This window comes from Sinohyriopsis cumingii, chromosome 3 (assembly GCF_028554795.1).
Source record: "Sinohyriopsis cumingii isolate HCF-2022 chromosome 3, ASM2855479v2, whole genome shotgun sequence".
NCBI classification, from domain to species: Eukaryota; Metazoa; Mollusca; class Bivalvia; order Unionida; family Unionidae; genus Sinohyriopsis; species Sinohyriopsis cumingii.
Window position 1 is genome coordinate 62258677 of NC_142963.1, and position 21375 is coordinate 62280051.

Genomic DNA, 21375 nt, shown 5'->3' on the forward strand with positions numbered 1-21375 from the left:
GGCGTTAGGAGCCGTTGGTACCGCGGCGGGAATGGCATTGAAGAAGGCAACCGGGAAAGGCTATAAAAAAAAACGACCCGTAGCCGGAAAGGGTCTAAGACTACCGGGAACCGTTTAATGACTCCTATGTCTAATTTTGATTTAATAGATGCCGCAAACGCGTTAGCAATAAAAAACTTCAGAGGTGTTTTTATGAGGGATCAATTACCGACAAAACCAAGGAATATTGAAACCGGTATAATTAACCTCGATAAATCCTCCGGAGCGGGGACTCATTGGGTTGCATACGCAATTGATCTGCGTGCGATCGGCTATTTTGATTCATACGGGTTAGCCCCGCCAAACGAGTTCATGCGGTATATCCGGGCGTGTTCAGCCCCGGTTTTTTATTCCACGCTGCCAACACAGCAATTAAGTGACCCACCGATATGCGGCCGTGAGGTATTGAACGTACTCGCGGCGATTTCATCATCGCGGAAACCACCTCATGTGGTTGTAAACGAATACACTAGTGGGGTCGTAGAGGCCCGGCGGGTTAATTAAAAACACTGGTTTTTTTTACAATAATAATGATTGATATCTGGGGACGACCGGTTTCGGCGCTGAAAGAATCCACGGAAACGCTCGCCACCGATGACATAAAAAAACTAATCGAGGATGAAATCGCTGATACGTTAAATTTAACCAGTGTTGACCCGGGCGAAATAGTTGTATTTCAAGACCGCCAGGGTAAATTGAAATCCAGTAATGTGTCGCTGAATGACATTTTAATATGACAGCGTGATGCCGCCGAGAACAATATCGTGTTGTATACCGATGACGGACGACTTAAATCAGGTGAATCCATCTTGACGATAAATGGAAAAATAAGTACACTTGGCAACAATTATATATCCATGTCGGATTCGTTAAAAAATTTGTATGATAAATTTAACGCGCAAGCAAATCAGTTCGAAGGGATACAAAAGTCTGTCACCGATATACAACTCACTACTGCTAGTTTTTTTGGAACCCCGACGGTAACCGAACCGAATCTTGTGGGGATAAAAAGTACTATTTCGGAGTTTACAACGCTGTCGGGCCAATTTTACATGTTACGAAAAAATTTTAACAGGGCTGATAACACCATTGATAAATTCTTTGGTAAAAAAAATACCAGACCGGATGAAATTACAATAACTATAAATGATATCACTGCGTATGGACAGGAAATAGAAACAATCAAAACTGATGTTGAAACGATCAAAGAGGGGTTATACGTTCATATACAGGAAATAGAAATAATCAAAACTGATGTTGCAACGAACAAAAGGGATTTATACGTGCATGAACGGAAAATAGAAATAATCAAAAATGATGTTGCAACGAACAAAAGGAGTATAGACGAGCATTTATATGAAATAAGAACAATCAAAACTGATATTACAGAGATTAAAGACAGACTACCTAGAATGACAGAGCAACTCGAAAAAATGAAAACACCTCATGGGAGCATCGGCAATAGCATATACACGGTTCAACACGGATCATTCGATTGGACTCCTACGCATAATATAGTAAATATCACCGCAACTGTTAAGGGAATTTATCGATTGACATTGATTTCAGCGATGCAGTTTAATATATCATCGCCAAGTTCATCCGGGTTTAACAATACAATATCAACAATTATAGACAAGGGCGCAACTGAACCGTTTACAATTAAAGCCGTTGATAGCGGTCTATTTAGGACAAACATTACATGGTATGTGGAATTCGTGGTGATAATTTAAGTAAGTAATTAAAAACACTAGCTCTTTTAAAATAAAAATGACCACCAAGGTAATTGAATCAGAGGTATCACCGACGTCACATCAATATCGATTCAATACCGTAAAAGAATTCTCCGTGAATTTGAAAACGCTTTCCGAACAATACCGTGTAAAAATAAAAAAATACCGTCGAAAAATAACCACCATCGACGCGGTCGTGTACTCGGTGTCGGGTATAGTAGCCGGTACCGGTGTTATTTTATCCACGGTGACCATGATGGCCCCGATCGCTGTTCCAATCGCTATCTCCGCGGCGACAACAATTGCTGGAGTCGCCAACGCAATCACTAGAAAGATATCATCGTGTTCTCAGAAAAAACTCAACGAGTATACAGTAAAACATCAAATAGTATCCGACGCGTACTCGAAATTATCCGGGTTGATCTCGTTGGCGATAGATAATTCGTTTATATCCGATGTTGAATTCTCCACGATGGTCCAGTTGTATGACTCCGCGATGTCAAAAATCGAGGATTTTCAACTGGAAGCTGGAAACCACGTCGCTGAAACCACTTCAATGGGCTTAAAACATCCTCCTGAAACAACTTCAATGGGCTTAAAACATTCTCTTGAAACCACTTCAATGTGCTTAAAACATTTTCCTGAAAACAAGCAGGTTGTTAATATTCGGTGTTGAAATTAAACACTAGAAACGACGAATAATAATAATGTCGCTGAACCCCGAAGGGTTTCAATTACTTCAACGGATCGCGGAGAACACCACTCCGGTACAAACAAATATGATATCGATAACATCAACGAAGCCAGAATTCAGTGTAAACTTCCCTTCTCCGATTCCAGTGAAGGAAATAGCGCTGGCAAAATTGCGAATATATCACAGTTGGCCTAATATCCGAGCGGAAGCATTTAACGGACAACAACCTAATAACTCGCTGGTTTTTGCATGGACAAATAAACCCGATGGGACCCCAGACTGGAATGAGGTTACAATACCAACTGGGTCATACCAAGTAGAACAAATCAATAAAGAATTTCAACGCAGGATAAAATCGATCACAGGAAAAGAATCAAAAATCGCTATTACGGTTCATGAACCGACGTTATCATCGACGATTGAAATAAGCACACCGGGGTATATGGTTGATATTTATAACAGTTCAATAAGAACCATACTAGGTTGGCCCATGAATCCACCTAATGAAATCCCCGCGGATTTGCACACGAATGCGCAATCGTATCATGAAATTAATCCCAGTTATCGAGATAGTTTGTCTATTATGAAAAACACGTTATTACCCAGTTGGTTTATATTTCAAGACAGGAATACCATGCAGTGGTATTTTCAGTATAAGGAAACTCCTGAATCGCACGTCATATTAACAGTTAATTTAAATGATATCAATAGTTTTTTTATCGAGATTAATCGTAATTACCAATTGCAACTAGAACAACTACGGAAAACAAAAGCACGAAAACACGTTGAGGTGTTAAATCAACTTATATCAGACATGGAATATATCAATGAACGAATCGTTAAAATAATATCCGCTAACAGCGATGGTAATAAACAAAAATTCCTAACCGAGTATAATATCACAGAAGCCGATTTACCCGATTTCAAGTTTCCAGGATACAACGCGCCAGAACTAAGAAAGTCTCTTAATGATTTTCTCGGTCCATCAATTATCCTCAGACACGATAACGGAGATGGTGGTAGGCATATTGCTCCATACAACGTAAATATCGCATCGGTGATAGCAATCAATCTAGTGTGTGATGTTATCGAAGGGAGTTACCAGGTAGATACCAAGCAATCAAATCAAGCTCAACAGGGGTATATCCTTTATTCATTTTCGCCAACAGCCCCTCCCGGATTCTTAATCGTTGAGAGCCCGATTAATCCGGTCTATATGCGATGCCATAATCGGTTTTTAACGAGAATTAATTTCAGACTTACCGATCAGTCAAATAACCTAATTGATCTACAAGAGGAGGAGTTAGTGGTTACTCTATTTGTGAGATCATTGTAAATAACTTCTTAGCAGCAGGGGGGGAAATGACATCGACGCGGTCGTCGCTGTGTTTACCGGACGCTGACGACGCTGGGATCGGCGCGCAGAACCAAATGACGTCACCGTCGTGTAGGATGGACCGACGTCGTTTTTTTTTTATCAGGCGCTGACTACACCGGATCCGTTGAGTGCAGAAATATTAATTAAGCCAAATGACGATTGGACAAAATGTCGGATTCGCCCCCCCTGCTGCTCCTGTGCCATTTTTCCATTGCTTGGGGTATTGAGCAGACCGTTAAATAGTACCTAATCAGTCAATTACCTGCCTGTCTGTTCGGATATATAACCTGACCTCACACCAGTATTACCAGTTATTTGGTTTGAATACACCTGTGTTACCAGTTATTTGGTTTGAATACACCTGTATTAGCAGTTATTTGGGTTGAATACACCTGTTTACAAGCTCATTGATTAAGTTAAAATTTCTTTAGTTGACATAATGATGGTAATAATTATTTATACTTTCATATATCATCTAGGTTGATCATAATGGTAAAAAGATTTCAAAACATAAAATTATATGAAGAAGTTCATTTTCTTATGTTATTGTCGTAACTAACGAAAGCATGTCTAGTTCAACAAAGTAAATTGGCTTTCTTGTTAAAGTATGCACACTTTGACATCCAAATCTTAACATAAATAAATCATCATATCATAATTTTTTAGAGGATAGTACATTAGTGTTTATTTCATTTAAAATTCATGAAAGTAGTTAGGTAATATCTAAGGCTCACTAGATATTGAAATCATTCAACAGGTTCATAAATTCAAAATAAAATGAGCACAGATATAAAATTATTTTATCACATGACTTGAGGTGGTTTATTCAGTTATGTACTGAAAGATCCTTTTTGATTTTCACTTTGAACTAAATTCCAAGAACTTGGATGCTATAATCAGATATATTGCAGTGTCCTGTCAATAATGGTTTATGTTGGTCAGTTGAAATGTTATATCACTGATGGCTAGTCACAGTGTCATAACAAGAATGACTAGTTATAGTGTCATATCAATGACCACTGATCAAAGTATCATATCACTGAGGACTAGTCCGTATCATATCACTGAGGACTAGTCAATGTCATATCACTGAGGACTAGTCAATGTCGTGTCACTGACAGCTAGTCAGTGTCATGTCACTGAGGTCTAGTCAGTGTTATGTTGCTGAGGGCTGGTCAGTGCCATGTCATTGAGGGATAGTCAGTGTCATGTAACTGAGGACTACTTAGTGTAACATCACTAAGGGCTAGTAAGTGTCATGTCACGGAGGGCTAGTCAGTGTCATATCAATGATTCCAAGTTCAGTTGCTGTATTAGTGACTGCTAGTTACAGTGTCATATCAGTGATGGCAAATCACAAAGTCATGTCTTTTTAGCATGTCTTATCAGTGATGGCTAGTCATAGTGTTGTATCATTGATGGCTAATTAGAGAGGGCATATATAAGAGAGATAAAGTCCTCTCATGTGTTCTGACCTAGATTTTAATTAATGGACCTCAATGTTTCGAAAAGCAACCAGAGTTAGTGAATACCAAACCAAGGTGTTTATGATGCTCAACAAAGCGTAGAAGCTAATTTTGAAACTCAAGCTTGGGATATACTGAGTCTAATTTGTTGCATAGTAATAGCTTGGGATATACTGAGTCTAATTTGTTGCATAGAAATAGATTGGGATATACTGTGTCTAATTTGTTGCATAGAAATAGCTTGGGATATACTGAGTTTAATTTGTTGCATAGAAATATAACTTCAGTCTTTGATAAGTTAAATGTTATTAGCCATTGTATGAGCTATGGTTTTAAGATCAGAATTTAGCACATAATTGATGTTATTGGTATTAGATGAGGATTAAGCTAGTGAACTGTCATCAGCAAAAAGTCTTGTGACACTTATCAGATTATCAGCAAAGTCATTGATATATATATATAGATATATAATAATAATAATGATGACTTTGTATAGCGCCTAATCTGTAGAAGCTCTAAGCGCTTTCCAACATTAAACAACACATATAAGATAAAAAAACATATAATGATATGATTACAAAAACAAACACCATGAAATTAGAAAACATTAAAAAAACATGCGGAGAATATTTAAGGTAGGAAACATTATTAGGTCTTTAAGTTTGTTCTTGCAGTCGAAATAAGTGAGTTTTGAGAGCCCTCTTGAATGTGATCACTGTGTCTTTGTGTCTAAGTTCAGTGGGCAGTTCATTCCATGTTGCTGGGCCCTGGTATGCAAAAGAACACTGTCCATATGACTTTGTTTTCATACTTGGAATAATGAGTATACAATTGTCAGAAGAGAGGCGTAAGTATCTTGCTGGTGTGTACACATGGGTGAGGTCGGATAGGTATGCTGGACTAGAGTACTTCAGTAAAACGTACCACAGAGAACAAATTTTGTGTTTGATTCTGGATCAAATAGATAGCCAGTGTAGGGTACAGAGCAGCGGGAAGGTGTGCTGTGATTGTGGTACTCTAAGTATGATCCAAGCAGCTGTGTTTTGAACTTTTGGAAGTTTCTGAAGCAGATATTGAGATGAACCAGACAGAATTGAGTTACAATAGTTCAGTCTTGAAAGTACTAATGAACACACAAGTGTTTTAGTGGCATCAACTGAAAGATATTTGCGAATTGAGCTGATGCGTCTCAGCTCAAGATATGCAGATGTTCATGACATGTTGGTGCAGTGTGAGAGTACTGTCCAGAGTGGCACCTAGGTTTCATACTGATTGTGTGAATTTAATGTTGGCATTTCTGATATTTATTGTTTGAGGTAAAGGATGTGAATGAGAAAGTCTTTGTGTTGTGATCAGAATGGCCTCAGTTTTATCATCATTCATCTGCAGGTTGTTACATGTCATCCATGATTTCACATCAGAAATGCACCTCTCTACACCTTGGATGGTAGCATCAACTTCAGTTGGCTGCCTAGATTTGTATATTTGGGTGTCATCAGCATACAATTGGTGAGACACTGGATGATGATCTATGACACTTGAGAGCGACTGGGTGTACAGAATGAAGAGAACAGGTCCAAGAACAGACCCCTGTGGAACACCACAACATAGATCAACTGGGCTGGAGTGTATTCCATTTTCAGATACAATTTGTGTCCTGTTGACCAAGTAGGACTTGAACCACAGTAAGGCTGTATCATGAATGCCAAATACATGCTGGAGACAGTGAAGTATTATATCATGGTCTACTGTGGCAAGGGCGATATGCAGATTGTACATTACTAAAAAGACTGTTTGAATTTAGATGAGATACAAGCTGGGATAGAACAACCTTTTCTAAGATTTTTGATATGAATGGGAGATTAGAAACTGGGCGGTACTTCTTTAAATCATTATGGTCTAGTGTTGGTTTCTTCAGCAGAGGCTTTACAATGGCAGTTTTGAAAAATGATGGGAATTCCCCGGATGAGAGAGAGGTATTAATAACATCAGTTAGTGAAGGTAATACTGGATCTAAGCACTCAAGCAGCAGTGATGTTGGAATTGGATCAAGTTCACATGACTTTGGTGCGCTCTTCATCAGGATTGTACGTACGAAATCCATAGAGACAGGTTTAAATGCTGCTAATGGTTGCTGCTCAAATTCTGTATCCCAACTGTATGGTGACGACGAGTCAGTTGAAATTGTGGTGTCAAGCTTATCTCTAATGGTTTATACTTTGTCACGGAAGAAATTTGCAAACATCTCCAGAAGGTCGACTGGAGAGAAGGTAGTTGGAAGTGGTGTAGATTTGTTCCTTGACATTAGCTTGTTAGTAATCTCGAAGAGCTCTTTGCAGCTGGAACTTTCCATAATCTTAGTAGTGTAGTGGGCTGATTTCGCTGCATGGACTATATTTGTGACATTCTTCTTAGCAGCTTCATAGATTTGCTTATGAATAGTGAGTCTGGTGGAAAGCCAAAGTCTCTCAGCTTTACGGCGGTCTCTTTTAGCAGTGCGAAGCTGGTCCCTAATACTGCTATACCATGGAGAACACTTTTGAATTGATACTCTGCACTTGGTAGCTGGGGCATGTTTGTCAAGCAATGAACGCAGGCAGTTATCAAGTTGTTCTGCGGTAGGAGGTAAGCAAGTTGTTAGGTTAGCTTGGATGTCATGCATTAGTTTGGTTCTATTTATTATACGGAGATTTCTCTTAGTAGCAGATAAAGGTGGAGGGTTAGGGACAGATACATCAAGATGGCATATAATGCAGAGGTGATCTGATGCAAGGTCATGGGATACCAGGGAGGACCGTAGAATGTTATCATCAGGTCTATGAAGAATCCAGTCTAAAATGTGACAATGTTTATGGGTGGGTTGGTTAACTGATTGTTTGAGGTTGAAAACATTAATGGAATCTTTGAGTTTTGATGTATTTGGATTTCCGTGACAGTCAGAGTGAAAGTTGAAATCTCCAAGAATAATCAGGTTGCCACCTAATGAATTTCCATAGTCCAGGAGATTCGGAAACTGTTCCAAAAAGAGAGAGTCAGCCAGCTTGTTTTCTGTACTAGGAGTAGGGTGGTATAGGCAGAAAAAATGGACTGACCTTTGCTAAATTGTGAGTGTGGTTTGGACTGGTTCAAATGCTGTGTTGTCGAAATTGAATGTTGTGGTGTGGTTAAGACGTTTTATCATAGAGTTCTTTGTGATGACAGCAATTCCACCTCCGCGAGAATTATGGGGGAACGACTTGATGGAGTAACCAGTGGGTGTTAGATCCACACACTTGGGCTTATCGCCTGATGTTTTTAGCCACGTTTCTGTCAGGAAAAAGATGTCAGTATTCTGCTCGTTGATAAAATTAACTATTTCTGTGCGCTTTTCTGGTGGTCCTAATGAATTGGCATTGAATAATGCAATACGCAGAGGTATCTCTTGGATAGTTGACACAAGGTTGACGAATTAATTGGGATTTGAATTAGGTTATCTAAATTAATGGTCAAACTTTTTTTAAATTGTTGAGCCGAAATAAGGGAGATAACAGGAATTCTTCCTGTTCTACGCCGGCCAGCTTTGAAACAACGTTTCTTTTTCTGCTTCTGTTTACATTTAGGTAATGATGAATGTAGTCCTAGTTCGTTTAGTCTAGAGCACAATGTAGTGTGGAGAGCCATGGAGTGATCATTTAAAGCAATTAATGAGGGTCCATCATAGCATAAACGGGTTGACTGGCGAGTATCACGTGATGGTGGTTTGTTAAAAAGCAGTGGAGCAAGACAGCTGAGAAAAAGTCTAATTGTTCTCATTTCCAAAACAAGGAGATGAAGAAACACATACAAATTTAATAGCCAATACATAATGAACACAATAACGTAGATGAAAACAGGCAACAAGCACAAATATCTTGAAAACGGCACTAAAAAATGGAACAGCTGCTTCAAGCCGGTTAAGCGATAGTGGCCATCTTGTTCCATGTATATATTAATAATAATAGCGGCCATCTTGTTCCATATATATAATAAAAAATAATGGACCCTAGAACAGATCCTTGGGGGACTCTAGCAAATACATATTTGTTCATTGATTCAGAAGTATTAATTAATGTTTGTTGAAGTCAACAAGAAAGATAGTTGCTAAGCAAGCTTATTAAATGAGAACGTATTCCATATGTTTTTAATTTAAAGAGCAATCCTTTATGTTAGACATATCATTAGTGTCATGTGCCTAATTATAAGGACCACTCTCTTGGCATAAGTGGTTAGAGCATTTTCCTGGGATGCAGGAGGTTTGGGTTTGAACCTTGGCCGAACCATACCAAGGACTTTTAAAAATGGTATTAGCAGCTGCCTTGCTTGGCTGACAGCATTATGAGGTTAGTGTTAGGACTGGTTGGCCTGGTATCAGGATAATGAGACTGGGTGGGACATGATGCTTCATGTCTTTGGCATCATGTCCCATTGCTAGATATCACTATAAACTTATAAACTGCCACACTATATACAATGTGGCAATATGACTTGGATTGTTAAAAGCTATGTTAAAAACCTTAAGTCAAGCACAGTCACACTTGATTATAAGGATGAATTCTAACAGACTAACTGTTTCAAATGATGAAGAAGTACTTTGTTGCTCACAGCAAATAAGCTCTATACAGATTTAATTGAAACCTTTTTATGTGATTTATATAAAGTTACTGCCAATGTAATCTTGTTTTTTTTACTTCTAGTCAAATAAGAGACCTTATGGAAGATGATCCAGAGAGACATAAGGAATTGTTAGAGGTAAATATACCATTTTGTTAACCATGACTAGCTTCTTCGAGAGTAATACTGCTGGTTGTATATCTGTGTTTGATAGATATGTAGCTACCATGTAACCAAGGAATAATAACTTCCACACAAAAAATATATCATTGAAAAATGACAGTTTTGAAAGTTTGGTTGAAGATTAGCAAAACTATACTTATTTTTGGGGTATTTAATGTAAAATTCTGTGCCAGTAACATAATTTCCGATTGTTGTTAATGTCTTGTAATTTTCTGTGATCATAAAGTAAGGCATAGTAATCTGCTTTCAGAACATGAATGGTGTTAAAAATCCCATTCATGATGTAGTGTTTAGGCCCGAATGCCAAACCGTGTATGTTCCAAAACCAAACTTCATTCCACCTATTGGCATGTGAATTTGTCCGCAAACAGCAAAATTCAGCCATTGAAATATTGCAGAATCCTCTATTGCCAAATCATCACCATGGTTACTAAAACCTCCCTAAATATCATTCACCTTTGTGAATTCAGTTAGACCACAACAGATCCTTTCATTTTTGCAAAGTAAATTCAATTAAATCCGAGCCACTTATCATAGCCATATGTCCCTGTACACAAATAGTTTGGAAGATAGAGAGAAAGTTGGACCTGCCCCATTTCAACTCCCCATGACACTGGCCATACTCAAAGCACTTTTCTTCATTTGGATTCCTTTTCAACAGAGAATTTCTTGCAGAATCTAAATCTGACAACCCATTAATATCTCATATTGCAGAAACATAATTTCTTCATGCAATCTGGGAGAAATATTTTATATTCTGCCTAGTTGCACTGGCATAAAGTATAATGAAAGGGCAAAAAAAGCAGCCAAAGCCGCATTGTGGTCACCCATTCCCGAATGTAAGATTTCATATAATGACTTTAAATATTGTATAAATCAACATGTTAATCATAGTTAGCAAAATGTGTGGAATGAAACATAAAACCCACTGTTGCCGAGTGGCATCACTTAATAGAACAAATCAGAGAGATGAGTTAGTATTGTGCCAATTGTATGTCAGGCACACATGCTGTACTCATGCATACCTCCTGAAAAGGCGAACCTCGACTGGGATGTGTACCTTATCAGTGTCCTCTGACAGTGGGGCACATTCTTGCTGAGTGTGGATTTCCACCCTGTGAGACAGAAATATTTTGACATGATCTGCTTGAACTGCTTCAAGAAACTATGAGAAAGTACCACAAGAAAATATTGGTCTTTTCTAGGGAATGTGATTTATACAACAAATTTTAATCATAAAATTTTAAGGATTTTGTATGTTTTACCTTTATCTGTTATTTTATATATGTTAATAAGATTCTGCATCTCTGTTTTATATTTTGTCCTGATGCTGACATTTATTTGGAAGTGGTTTTTATGCAGGTTTAAAGTTTTGAAATATTAAGCTTAGATTGTACTACATGGCCACTTTTTGTGCAGATGTGCAGTAAAATACACAAGTACATATATACTGTACATCTAAGGTCCACTGGAATTTTACGATGAACTTAATCTGTATCTTATGTTCTTTTTGCAACAGAAAATAAAGAAATTTCGAGATGATGAGGTGCATCATCATGATACGGGATTGGAACAAGGTGCTGAAAAGGTAGAATAAACAATTTCCAAATTTCCTCCCTTGTCTCAAACTCATGCCAGTAATAACAACTCTTGCTTATAGCATTAAAGTATGGGAATGACATGCACCCCTTTCCTGTCAGCTCTGTTAAATCAGAGCTTTTGATTGTGAGAATGTTATCAGTGAATACATGTTTATATATTATCAGTATGAATAACTGTCGTCTTATTTTTATTCTGATATCATTTGTTATTTAAGAGTCATCCTTACACACACTCTGCAAGATCAAAAGATGGGTTATTGGTGGAAATGACTTGTAGGTGTTCTGCCCTTCTGCATCAAATTCAGCTATCTGTCAACAATTACAATGAAATTTCAGCTATCCCCAAAATCCAGCCCTTCCAAAAGGATGAAAAAAGTTGTCTTTCTCATAAAGTTGGGTTTCCTTCAAAAAATGTTGTACCACTGTAGTTCTCAATATAACTATATACATAACATGGTTACCACAATTATATTTGGGACCAACACTTTCATTTTCTTTGACAGGGGCCTTGAATTTTTAAAGAAAAACAAAACATTTGGTTCTTAAATACCAGGCAGAATATCTTGCTTCAATTTGTGGCAAAATAAAACCATATTATATCTATCATTTTATTTGAAAAAATGAATTTAGATGAAAACAAAATATCTTGTGCTCAAAATAAAATTGCAGCCCTCCTGCTTCGAAAATTAAAACATAAGTCTTACAGTAAATAAATTTGTTATGTATTTTATGTGTTTTGCTTGTTGTTATGACTTGGGCATTTTTCATTGTTGTACACATTGATTAGGTGCATAAAATGTAAGGAGTTCAGTTTGTCAGAACGAGTCATATTTTGGGTGTACAAAGTATACTTCTGCTACCCATTGCATTGCTTGCATAGACTGGTCGTTGGAGACTTTCTCTTCTGTACTTCAAAAACAGATCAAAGGCAAAGAGAAGCATGCAAAATCTCATCTGATGGCAGAGATTCTTAGCTTTTATACACAGACTATGAAGTGGAGATGCATCTTTGGCCTCTCTCTCTTCTGAGATTGCCTGGATTTGTTTTTTGCTTTAGTTACATCCAGTCAGCTGAAGCAAAAAAAAAACATGGTACAAACATATTTCCAACTTCTCATTTTATGTCAGAGTATTAGATGAGAAGAATCATCCAAGAAACTATGTCAAGAATGTTGGTGTCTGGTGGGTTTTCTTTCCCACCTGTCTTCTAACCTTGCTGCAGCTGACTTTGATATGCTCGGAAAACATATTCCTTTCTTTTGGCAGCCCATTGGGTATAAGTTTGTCCAGTTGCTCCTTGGGTGGCCTAGTGGTCTAAAGTTCTCACCCTTTTCAATCACTGCCAGCTCACTTCTGTCAATGTGTTTTCAAGTCTCAGGCTTGACCTATGTGGTTATGTGAGAAAGCTTGTCAGTAGCTTCCTGTTGGTCAGTGGTTCTTCCTGGGGTTTTCCTGGATTCTTCCTTCACCTGTTATACTGGCCACCATGTACAGCCTATTTTGTGCTGAAAAAATGGCATTACACTCACAACAACAACAACTTACTTTTTTATTTTCAGCAGGTATGGATTTACCGGTTTCTGGACTACCATTGGGTGATCCAAGTTGTTTGGACCAGCTAAAACTATTTTTATTCATCCACATCTCTTTGTCTACCAGAAGAGCATTTTTGAAGGTGATTCATATGTTACCAAGCATGTGTTGAAAATTGTGTATAAACCTGATTGTTAACAAATTTTCCTGATACTGAACTAAATGGAAAGATCTGACTGGTGATTGACAAAAACCAGATCAGCAAGTTCATAGCTGCATCCAAGTTCAAGATGGAGACATCTTGATCAATAAAACTTTCTCTTAGGGAGGACACGGTCAACCTCAATTTGACATGTCTCTACTTTCATATTCCAATTCAGTCTTTGTCAGAACAGTTTCAGATCTCTGGTTCACTTTCGGATGAATTGTGTATAAGGTCTGTGTGCTTCCTTTCAGGATTAACCTCAGCCTGTGGGCTTATTGTGAAATAAGAGTTGAAATATTAGGTGTATATAAGGAGAAAATTGAGCAGTAAGATTCCTTTCAATTTTGGAGTCATCATCATTTCTTGTGTTCCTGTTGTAAGTTTGCAGATTTATGTTGAGAGGAAGAACTTTTGTTTGTACTGTGCATTGGAAATAGAAAGTGCTCATTATTGGAACTATAATATTATTTTGCAACTGTTGTGAATTATTCAGAGGAGTTCTGAATGATGCCATCTTGACAATATCACAATTCTTGGTGGGCCAGTACATTTCTGGTCATCCTCTAGACGGGAGCCCCGAGTGGCCGAGTGGTCTAAAGCGCTCTCCGTTATGGATCACTGCCATCTCACCTCTGTCTGCACCGGTTCAAGTCTCGGATTCAGCCAATGTGGGTATGTGAGAAAGCTTGCCAGTAGCTTCTTGTGGGTCGGTGGTTCTTTCTGGGGTTTTCCTGGGTTCTTCCTCCACCATTAATACTGGCCGCCATGTATAGCTTATCATGTGCTGAAAAATGGCGTTAAACCCCACAACAACAACAACATCTTCTAGACCTTCTTCATTTCAAAGCCTTTAATGAATTTCTGTATTGATGGGTGATTAGTTCCAAGCAGCTGACTGAATCCACAATGAGTGAACTGTTGCATCATAATTGTTCCATAAATTCAGTGAAAAAAAGTTTGTTGTCCAGCAGCAACTTCTTGATGACAGTTCCATCTTCTGTATTGACAACAAGCTGTATACTTTGCCTTTCTGTATTCTCTACATTTCTATGTTATCTTATCCTAAATTTATCTTTCCTTCTGAAAATCAAATCCAAATCCATCCAAATCCAATAAATAATTTTCTTTCTGACTCCAGTGCCATAACTTCAAATTCAGCAGAATTGTTACATGTGGTATCGTTTACTTTTAAAATAGTAGTTTGCTGAAATGGTTATCAATTAAAGGGAATACCTTTCCTGCTCTGCTCCAGCTATTTATCTGTAAACTTTCCTGTCTACTCATAATCAGCTGAGTGTACCTTTTAATTAACATATTTTATACTTTCTTTTGTTGCTTGCCTTTTTGTCCACTTGTCTTTTTGTTGTGTGCTCTAATTTTCTTGCCCTTTTGTCATGCGCACTAGTTGACACATCCTTTTGTCACAATTCTTTTACTAAATGTGGATTGGTTGCTTTCTCTTCTTTTCCAGCTGGGTTTTGGTGTAAACAGAAAAACATTACTGACCCAACACAGTTTAGCATGTCTTCCCATGAGCATGTTGCAGAGATTGTCAAACTCACAGAGACACTTTTCAAGAAGACTTGGATTTCCAGAGAAGACTTTTCACAGCTTCTTGGACATTTTTCATCAGGGCTGGGTGTTCATGCACCTGAAGAAAATGGATTTTTTAACTTAGTAGTTTAATTCTGGTCACATAAATCATCATATTCAAATCTCAGCCAAGATAAGGCACTTCCAGCATTAGTGGCAGAATTGAGATTGGCTATCAGCAGAGTACCTCTGGAAACTGCTTGACCTAAAATTTTAGGTCTGTGTGGATCCTGTACCAATATGCATTGTTGGGTGACTATCTTTTGCCTCACTTGTCACCTGTCAGTGTCAACTGATGGCTGGAGAGGACCCTTAATGCACATATTTTGAAGGCTGTAATAAATTCAATTCATTTATGACAGAATCTGCTGAGTGGAAGGGTTGTCTGAACATTTCTGTGGTAATCAGTTAGCAGCCACAAACAAAGGGAGCAAAATTATTGGCTCTCTTTTTTCAGGTTCTTGTCTGGGATTTTCTTTGTTGGTGCCACTCTATCTAGCACTAGACAATTCCAGGAAGATTCGGGCATTTCCTAACCCATAGTTTCATCCCATATACACTATTATTATAGTCTATATTGTGTAAATATATAAAGGATATTTGCTTGAAAAGATTGAATAATGGATATATTTAATTGAGTGGGTGGGAAAATGCTTAGTTGTTCACTCACAATATGAAATGTATCCATTATTCACTTGTGGCAAATAGTTCCAGCCTAAATTTAACATTTGAGTGGCTCAGGTTAAGTTTAGAATTTTTCTTATGACCATGTAGGCTTTAACTTATGTATAATACTGTTATACCTGGAATCATGGAACAAAAGCAGATCAGTGTGACCCATATTTCAAGCATCACTGACGTTTGTAAATTTGGTGTGTTAGCTTTTTTGATGCCATAATTCGTTGTTGTTGTTGTTGTTGTTGTGGGGTTTAACGCCATTTTTCCGCACACGATAGGCTATACATGGCGGCCAGTATTAATGGTGGAGGAAGAACCCGGAAAACCCCGGAAAGAACCACCGACCCATGAGAAGCTACTGGCAAGCTTTCTCACATGCCCACATTGGCTGAATCTTAGACTCGAACCGCCGCAGACAGAGGTGAGATGGCAGTGATCTGTAATGGCCATAATTCGTAAACTAGATGATACGTCTCAATAAGTATCACAAATAAAAAGAAGCAGGTCAGTGTAACCTACATTTCACATTTACTGGCATAGCTTATGTTTCGTGATTAGCTCATGAGCACATAGTTTTTTGCATGCCTTTATACATATTATCCAATCTATTAACGGGATGTATCTTGAAGTGTAATAGACTTCGTTGCAGTAGACCTGTTATGTTTCACTGACTTAAGTTAAATTTTGTATTTTATGTTCATTTCTCAGGCATTGTTCATGCTAAAATCATAAAATTGATGATGATAGCCATACCATAAAGTGAAAAAACCCACCTCACCTTGACCTATGTTTAATATTTTACAGCAGGGGTCTCAAACTCAAATCACCACAAGGTCCACATGAGGACTAGTACATTGGCCAGAGGGCCACATCACTGAAACCTTACCAAACAGCAAAAGCGACTCAGATAAAAGGTAGCCAGTTGAAATGTTGGAAACAAGAAGTAAATGATATAACAATCAAATTTTTATCAAAACTGGCTGGCTGTGAAGAAACAATTTTCATTATTATTTCACAAATTCAGGGTGCCATTGCAGGCCACAGGACATAACTCCATGGGCTGTGTGTTTGAGACCCCTGTTTTATAGGCTTTGGTTAAATTTTTGCATTTAATTCATGACCACACAAGCTGCATGTCCTTCATAGAATCATGAAAGTTGGTGAGGCAGTGCACCCTGATAAGCATCACACCTTTATTGCTAAGTGCAAGTCATGTGACCTATATCTTAGCAAGAAGTTAAAATGGGTTGATCTCCATAGTTAAAATGCATAGAGCTCCATAGTTTTAATGTTAGCAAAATATCAAACCTATAAGTTATCACACATAGAACAAAGTATCATAATCATATTAAAGGCCTTAATTTTCTTCTAATTTTAATTAAAACTGTATTTTCTCAAAGTAATTTGAAATTTTCATCTGTACTTTCTTATAAGTCAGTTCCAACAGCAAACAACATAGACCTGATGATCGATCACATAATGCACCTGCAGATCAGGGTCTGTGTTGTTATTCTAGTGATTACTCTTAAGAAACTACTCAGACCCAATCTTCCAGTGCATTGTGATGTCAATCTGGGTTGGTGTAGTTTGCAGTTGGACTCAACTTAAAAGAGAGTATATATGGTAACTGGACAAGCTGTTCATTTCCACTCATGACTAGGTACAGTGATCGTCTTGTCATCAAAATCCATTCAGATATCAGTTTCAATTTAATTTTGGGGAAAACCTTATATTTCAGATCAAAAATAGCTTTGTTTACACTCCATGATAATGAGATTTTTAAGGTTTTAAATATATGCTGCGTTCCTAGGATTGATTTGGTTTTTGATTGGGTCATATGCGTTTCTTAGGTTGATCAGGTTTGACAGTGAGCATGTGCTGTACACTTGGTTTTGCCAACTTGCACCTTAATTATGTTTGAACTATTTACACATGCATGTGCCAAGCTGTCCTTTTTTGCAGTTTGTATGTGTGTACGTTTGTGTATTTGTGTGTGTGTGTGTCTATTAAACATCATACAGTAAAGGACCCTTTCACTTATGTGCTCTTTATTTCCTGCCTGGTAGGTACAAGGACACACTTGATTCCACCATATTTCTGTTTACTCTGGTGTACGTTTTTGCAAAGTATTTGCATTATTTTTCTCGGGGAAAGATACGGAATGCTTTAATGCCATTATTTCAGTTTTTAGAGGTTTTTTTTCACATAAGGAATATAGCTTTAAATTCCATGTAAATGTCATAAAAGGCTGGTAAATGTTGTAAGTGATATTTACCAGTGACATCACATGAAAAGTAGATGGTAAATGTTAAATAAAATTTGTGAAATTTACTGTGAATCCGGCAACTGTAAACAGTACAGATTGTGACCAAAAAAATGTTGCAAGTCCAACTTAAACAGTTAATGCCCTTGTTTCAGCAAAAACATTGTTTCATAATTGCAGTTGCATTAGTTGATAAATGAGGGAAGATTTCCATTGGTTAGACATAATCATGTGATCAGACCCAGATGCATTTATTTCTGTATAAACTGTACAGAGAACTACTTTATATTAACTTCTAAAATTATAGTCAGATGCAAAGTTTCTAATGTAAATGCTGAATTGGAATGCATACATACTGCATGCCTTTAAAACAAAATAAAAATGGTGGGTTTATATTTTGGTTAGAAATTTGAATAAATTGATTTGACAGAATCAGATAATACATTTGTAGTTTTTCTGAAGATAAATAAATCTTTCTTTGATTTGAAGAAAAAAGCTCGGAATCTCATAATCTGTCAAGAAGAACATATGGGGTTACATCACTTCACTGTGGCTCATTACAAATTAATTTAAAACTATAGGTAAATAGATATAGGAATTGGGAGGAGTGGGGGTTCAATGCCAACATAATAACAATAAAACTCACAGTCCTACAGTGTAAGATACTAACCCTGATTATTTCGATGGGGGGGATAGATCCCGCTACTTCCCCATCATAACTGTCAGGGTCATTGTCTTGCACTGTTTGACCCCCATTGCTATAATCATTTACAGGTAGTCATAATATCATTTATGTGTATTACTTGTAGGTAGCTTAAACTGGAAATGAACATGAAAATAGATTTAAAGAAATGAAACTTGGCTACTCATATGTCTGGACAATAACAATTCGGAAAAGTCACATTGAACTCAAGAAAGCATCAAATCCACGAGTCATATCCCATAAATGTTTAATAGGGATAGGATTGGCCGAATCACCCATACATAATATAGAACAGTAAGACATGAATGATTCATAAATCTCCATAATAAAATCAGACTGGGATTTATTAGACCCAACAAATGTATTGCTTGCAAAACATGACCGTGACCGTGCCCTTTTAAAAACAAAAAGAGCATTTGGAATAGGTCTGTCTTGATTCTGTTGCTTATTTTTCAGTTTGTAGCAATCAGAAATAATGTGTCCTTTCTTGTAATAGGTACACGTAGGAAGAGATATGGACTTCTGATCAATCATATCAGAATCTTGATTTCTAAAAGTTTTGCCAGATTGAGATTTGGAAGGGCTCGTATTAGGCTGAAATATTTTTTTACCAGATGACTGCTGAGTGGAAGACTTACTTACAAAAGAAATTTTATGAGCTAAGGAATACTCATCAGCAGTGCAAGCAGTGTTTTCTAAATTTTGATCTTACGATCATCAAGATAAGTCTTAACATCCCTATGGACACATTTCTTGAACTCTTGGGTGGGACATCACGCTATATGTCTGAAGCATGATGCCCCAGTACTAGACATCACTATAAACTGTCACACTGCAGACACTGTAGCAATAGGACTGAAATGTAGACTTATAGCATCCTGTTCCACCCAGTCACATTATCCTGAAACCAAGTCAACTAGTCCTAACACTGACCTCTTAATGATGTTAGTACCATTTTTATAAGTCTTTGGTATGAATTGGCCAGGGTTCCAACCCATGACCTCATGCATCTGAGGCAGGTGCTCTAACCACTAGACCACCAGGGCAATCTATAGTACACACACTCAAGCCATCTACTATGGCTACACTTTTTGACTTTCAAGGGGAGCATAATGTTTATTAAAAGGAGTTAAAATTTTAATTGGTCTCAAGCCATGTACAAACACTGGCTGCCATATTTACCTGTAAATCAGTAGATTGCAGTGAAAGCCGAAACAAGTTTAAATATCCAACATATCTGCCTTTTTAGAATTAGAAGATTGATTAATTGAATTGATTGGTTGATTGATGTCTTTAACAACCCATCATACGTGTACTTTTATCTTGTGCAGAGACAATAAGTGCATAATGAAGCTATATTCCAAATCCCAACATGGTGAGATATAATGGAATTAAAATAACTGGAAAATAACAACTTGAACATTGAGGTTTAATTTAGCATGTGGATGGATCAACACACATTGGATGTCAAAATGATTGCTATGTGTTATGTACATGTATATGCTTTTGAAGTGACCTCTTGGACTGGTTTGACTATATTTCTAAATATGTTGGTATTTTGTCTTTTTACAGGCACCATTCTATCAAGGCATGTCACAGGTGATAAAAGTTGGGTGTATGGCTGCCATTTGGGTTTCAGAGAGGATATGAATTTTAGGCAAACCAGGAATACAAAAGTTAGTTTTGGTTTCTACAGATTGTAACATTATAGAACTGAGCTAGATAGTCGAGATACAGCATGGACTCTTTGACAATATTACAGTATGTACTCATTAATAAGTCAAGACTAAATGCAAACAACACACCTGGATCATCTGTCACACAGTGCGCTGGAAGATCCAATCTTTTTCATAGTTACCTTATAATAATCATTTAAAAAGGTCATTGTTTTGTAAACAGATAAACCTTGTACATTCTTGGTGTAATCACTTGATATGCTGTAATACTTTGAGTTAGTGATTGACAACTCATGTATGTGAATGCGATAGAAGCAAAACGTTAATAATGGAAAACGGCAATAACTTTCAGAGCAGAGAAGGCTAAAGATTTCATTTTTAGACTTTGAATTGCTACATTAAATAAATTCTATTTATTTGAATATTCATCAATTCATTTTTTAGATCTTTTATGGAATAATAAATAAAGGTACAAATTCCATGTGTGATGTCTTTCTTGTGGTAGCTTTACTCTTGTGATCTGTATGCAGATGTTTGTCTTTTTTTCTATCCTTCTTTAAACACATTTTTGTATGACAGTAATATTAGGCAAAAAGACCAAGCCAGATCCTTGCCACATAGCCACCACACCGTTGAAAGTGCTCAACCCAACCCCCCCATAAATAAAAATATTAGAGTCCACATCAATTTCAGAAAATCTTTTTTTAGACTTCAGGAAAATCTTTGCAAGAATAATGCTCCACTTCATCTGTTGAATCAGTTTTTGTTTGTTTCTGTATTTTTAAAAAAAATCAACAAAGAATAAAGCCCAGTTGAAGGTAAGTGGTTATATTTACTTTTGCTGTCATGCAGTTTATGTTACATTACTTCTAAAAAGTCAGTTGAAGAAATATTGTGTTGACTAAAATTATAATTGCTTTTATTTGCATCAAGCTTCATCTTAAGCTTGTATACCTAATTTAGAATGAATCTTGGAGTGAAATAACCTCTCTCTGGGTTGT

At 37.2% G+C, this 21375-nt stretch overlaps 1 protein-coding gene across 5 annotated transcripts in view; it reads left to right on the plus strand.

The window, feature by feature from the left end:
• The window catches only part of LOC149802969 (NADPH-dependent 3-demethoxyubiquinone 3-hydroxylase, mitochondrial-like), an 85106-nt gene extending 64253 nt beyond the window's left edge, over nucleotides 1-20853 (plus strand). For 4 of the 5 annotated variants that reach the window (XM_089952508.1, XM_089952509.1, XM_089952505.1 and 1 more), the window contains 3 exons: nucleotides 10023-10077; nucleotides 11642-11710; nucleotides 20271-20853. In XM_089952508.1, the coding sequence (XP_089808634.1) occupies nucleotides 10023-10077; nucleotides 11642-11710; nucleotides 20271-20348 (202 nt within the window). In that variant the 3' untranslated portion in view covers nucleotides 20349-20853. Of the gene's footprint in view, nucleotides 1-10022; nucleotides 10078-11641; nucleotides 11711-16536; nucleotides 16647-20270 lie in introns of all 5 variants that reach the window. The other variant, XR_016420118.1, reaches the window with a different exon arrangement.
• Nucleotides 20854-21375: the final 522 nt, after the last annotated feature.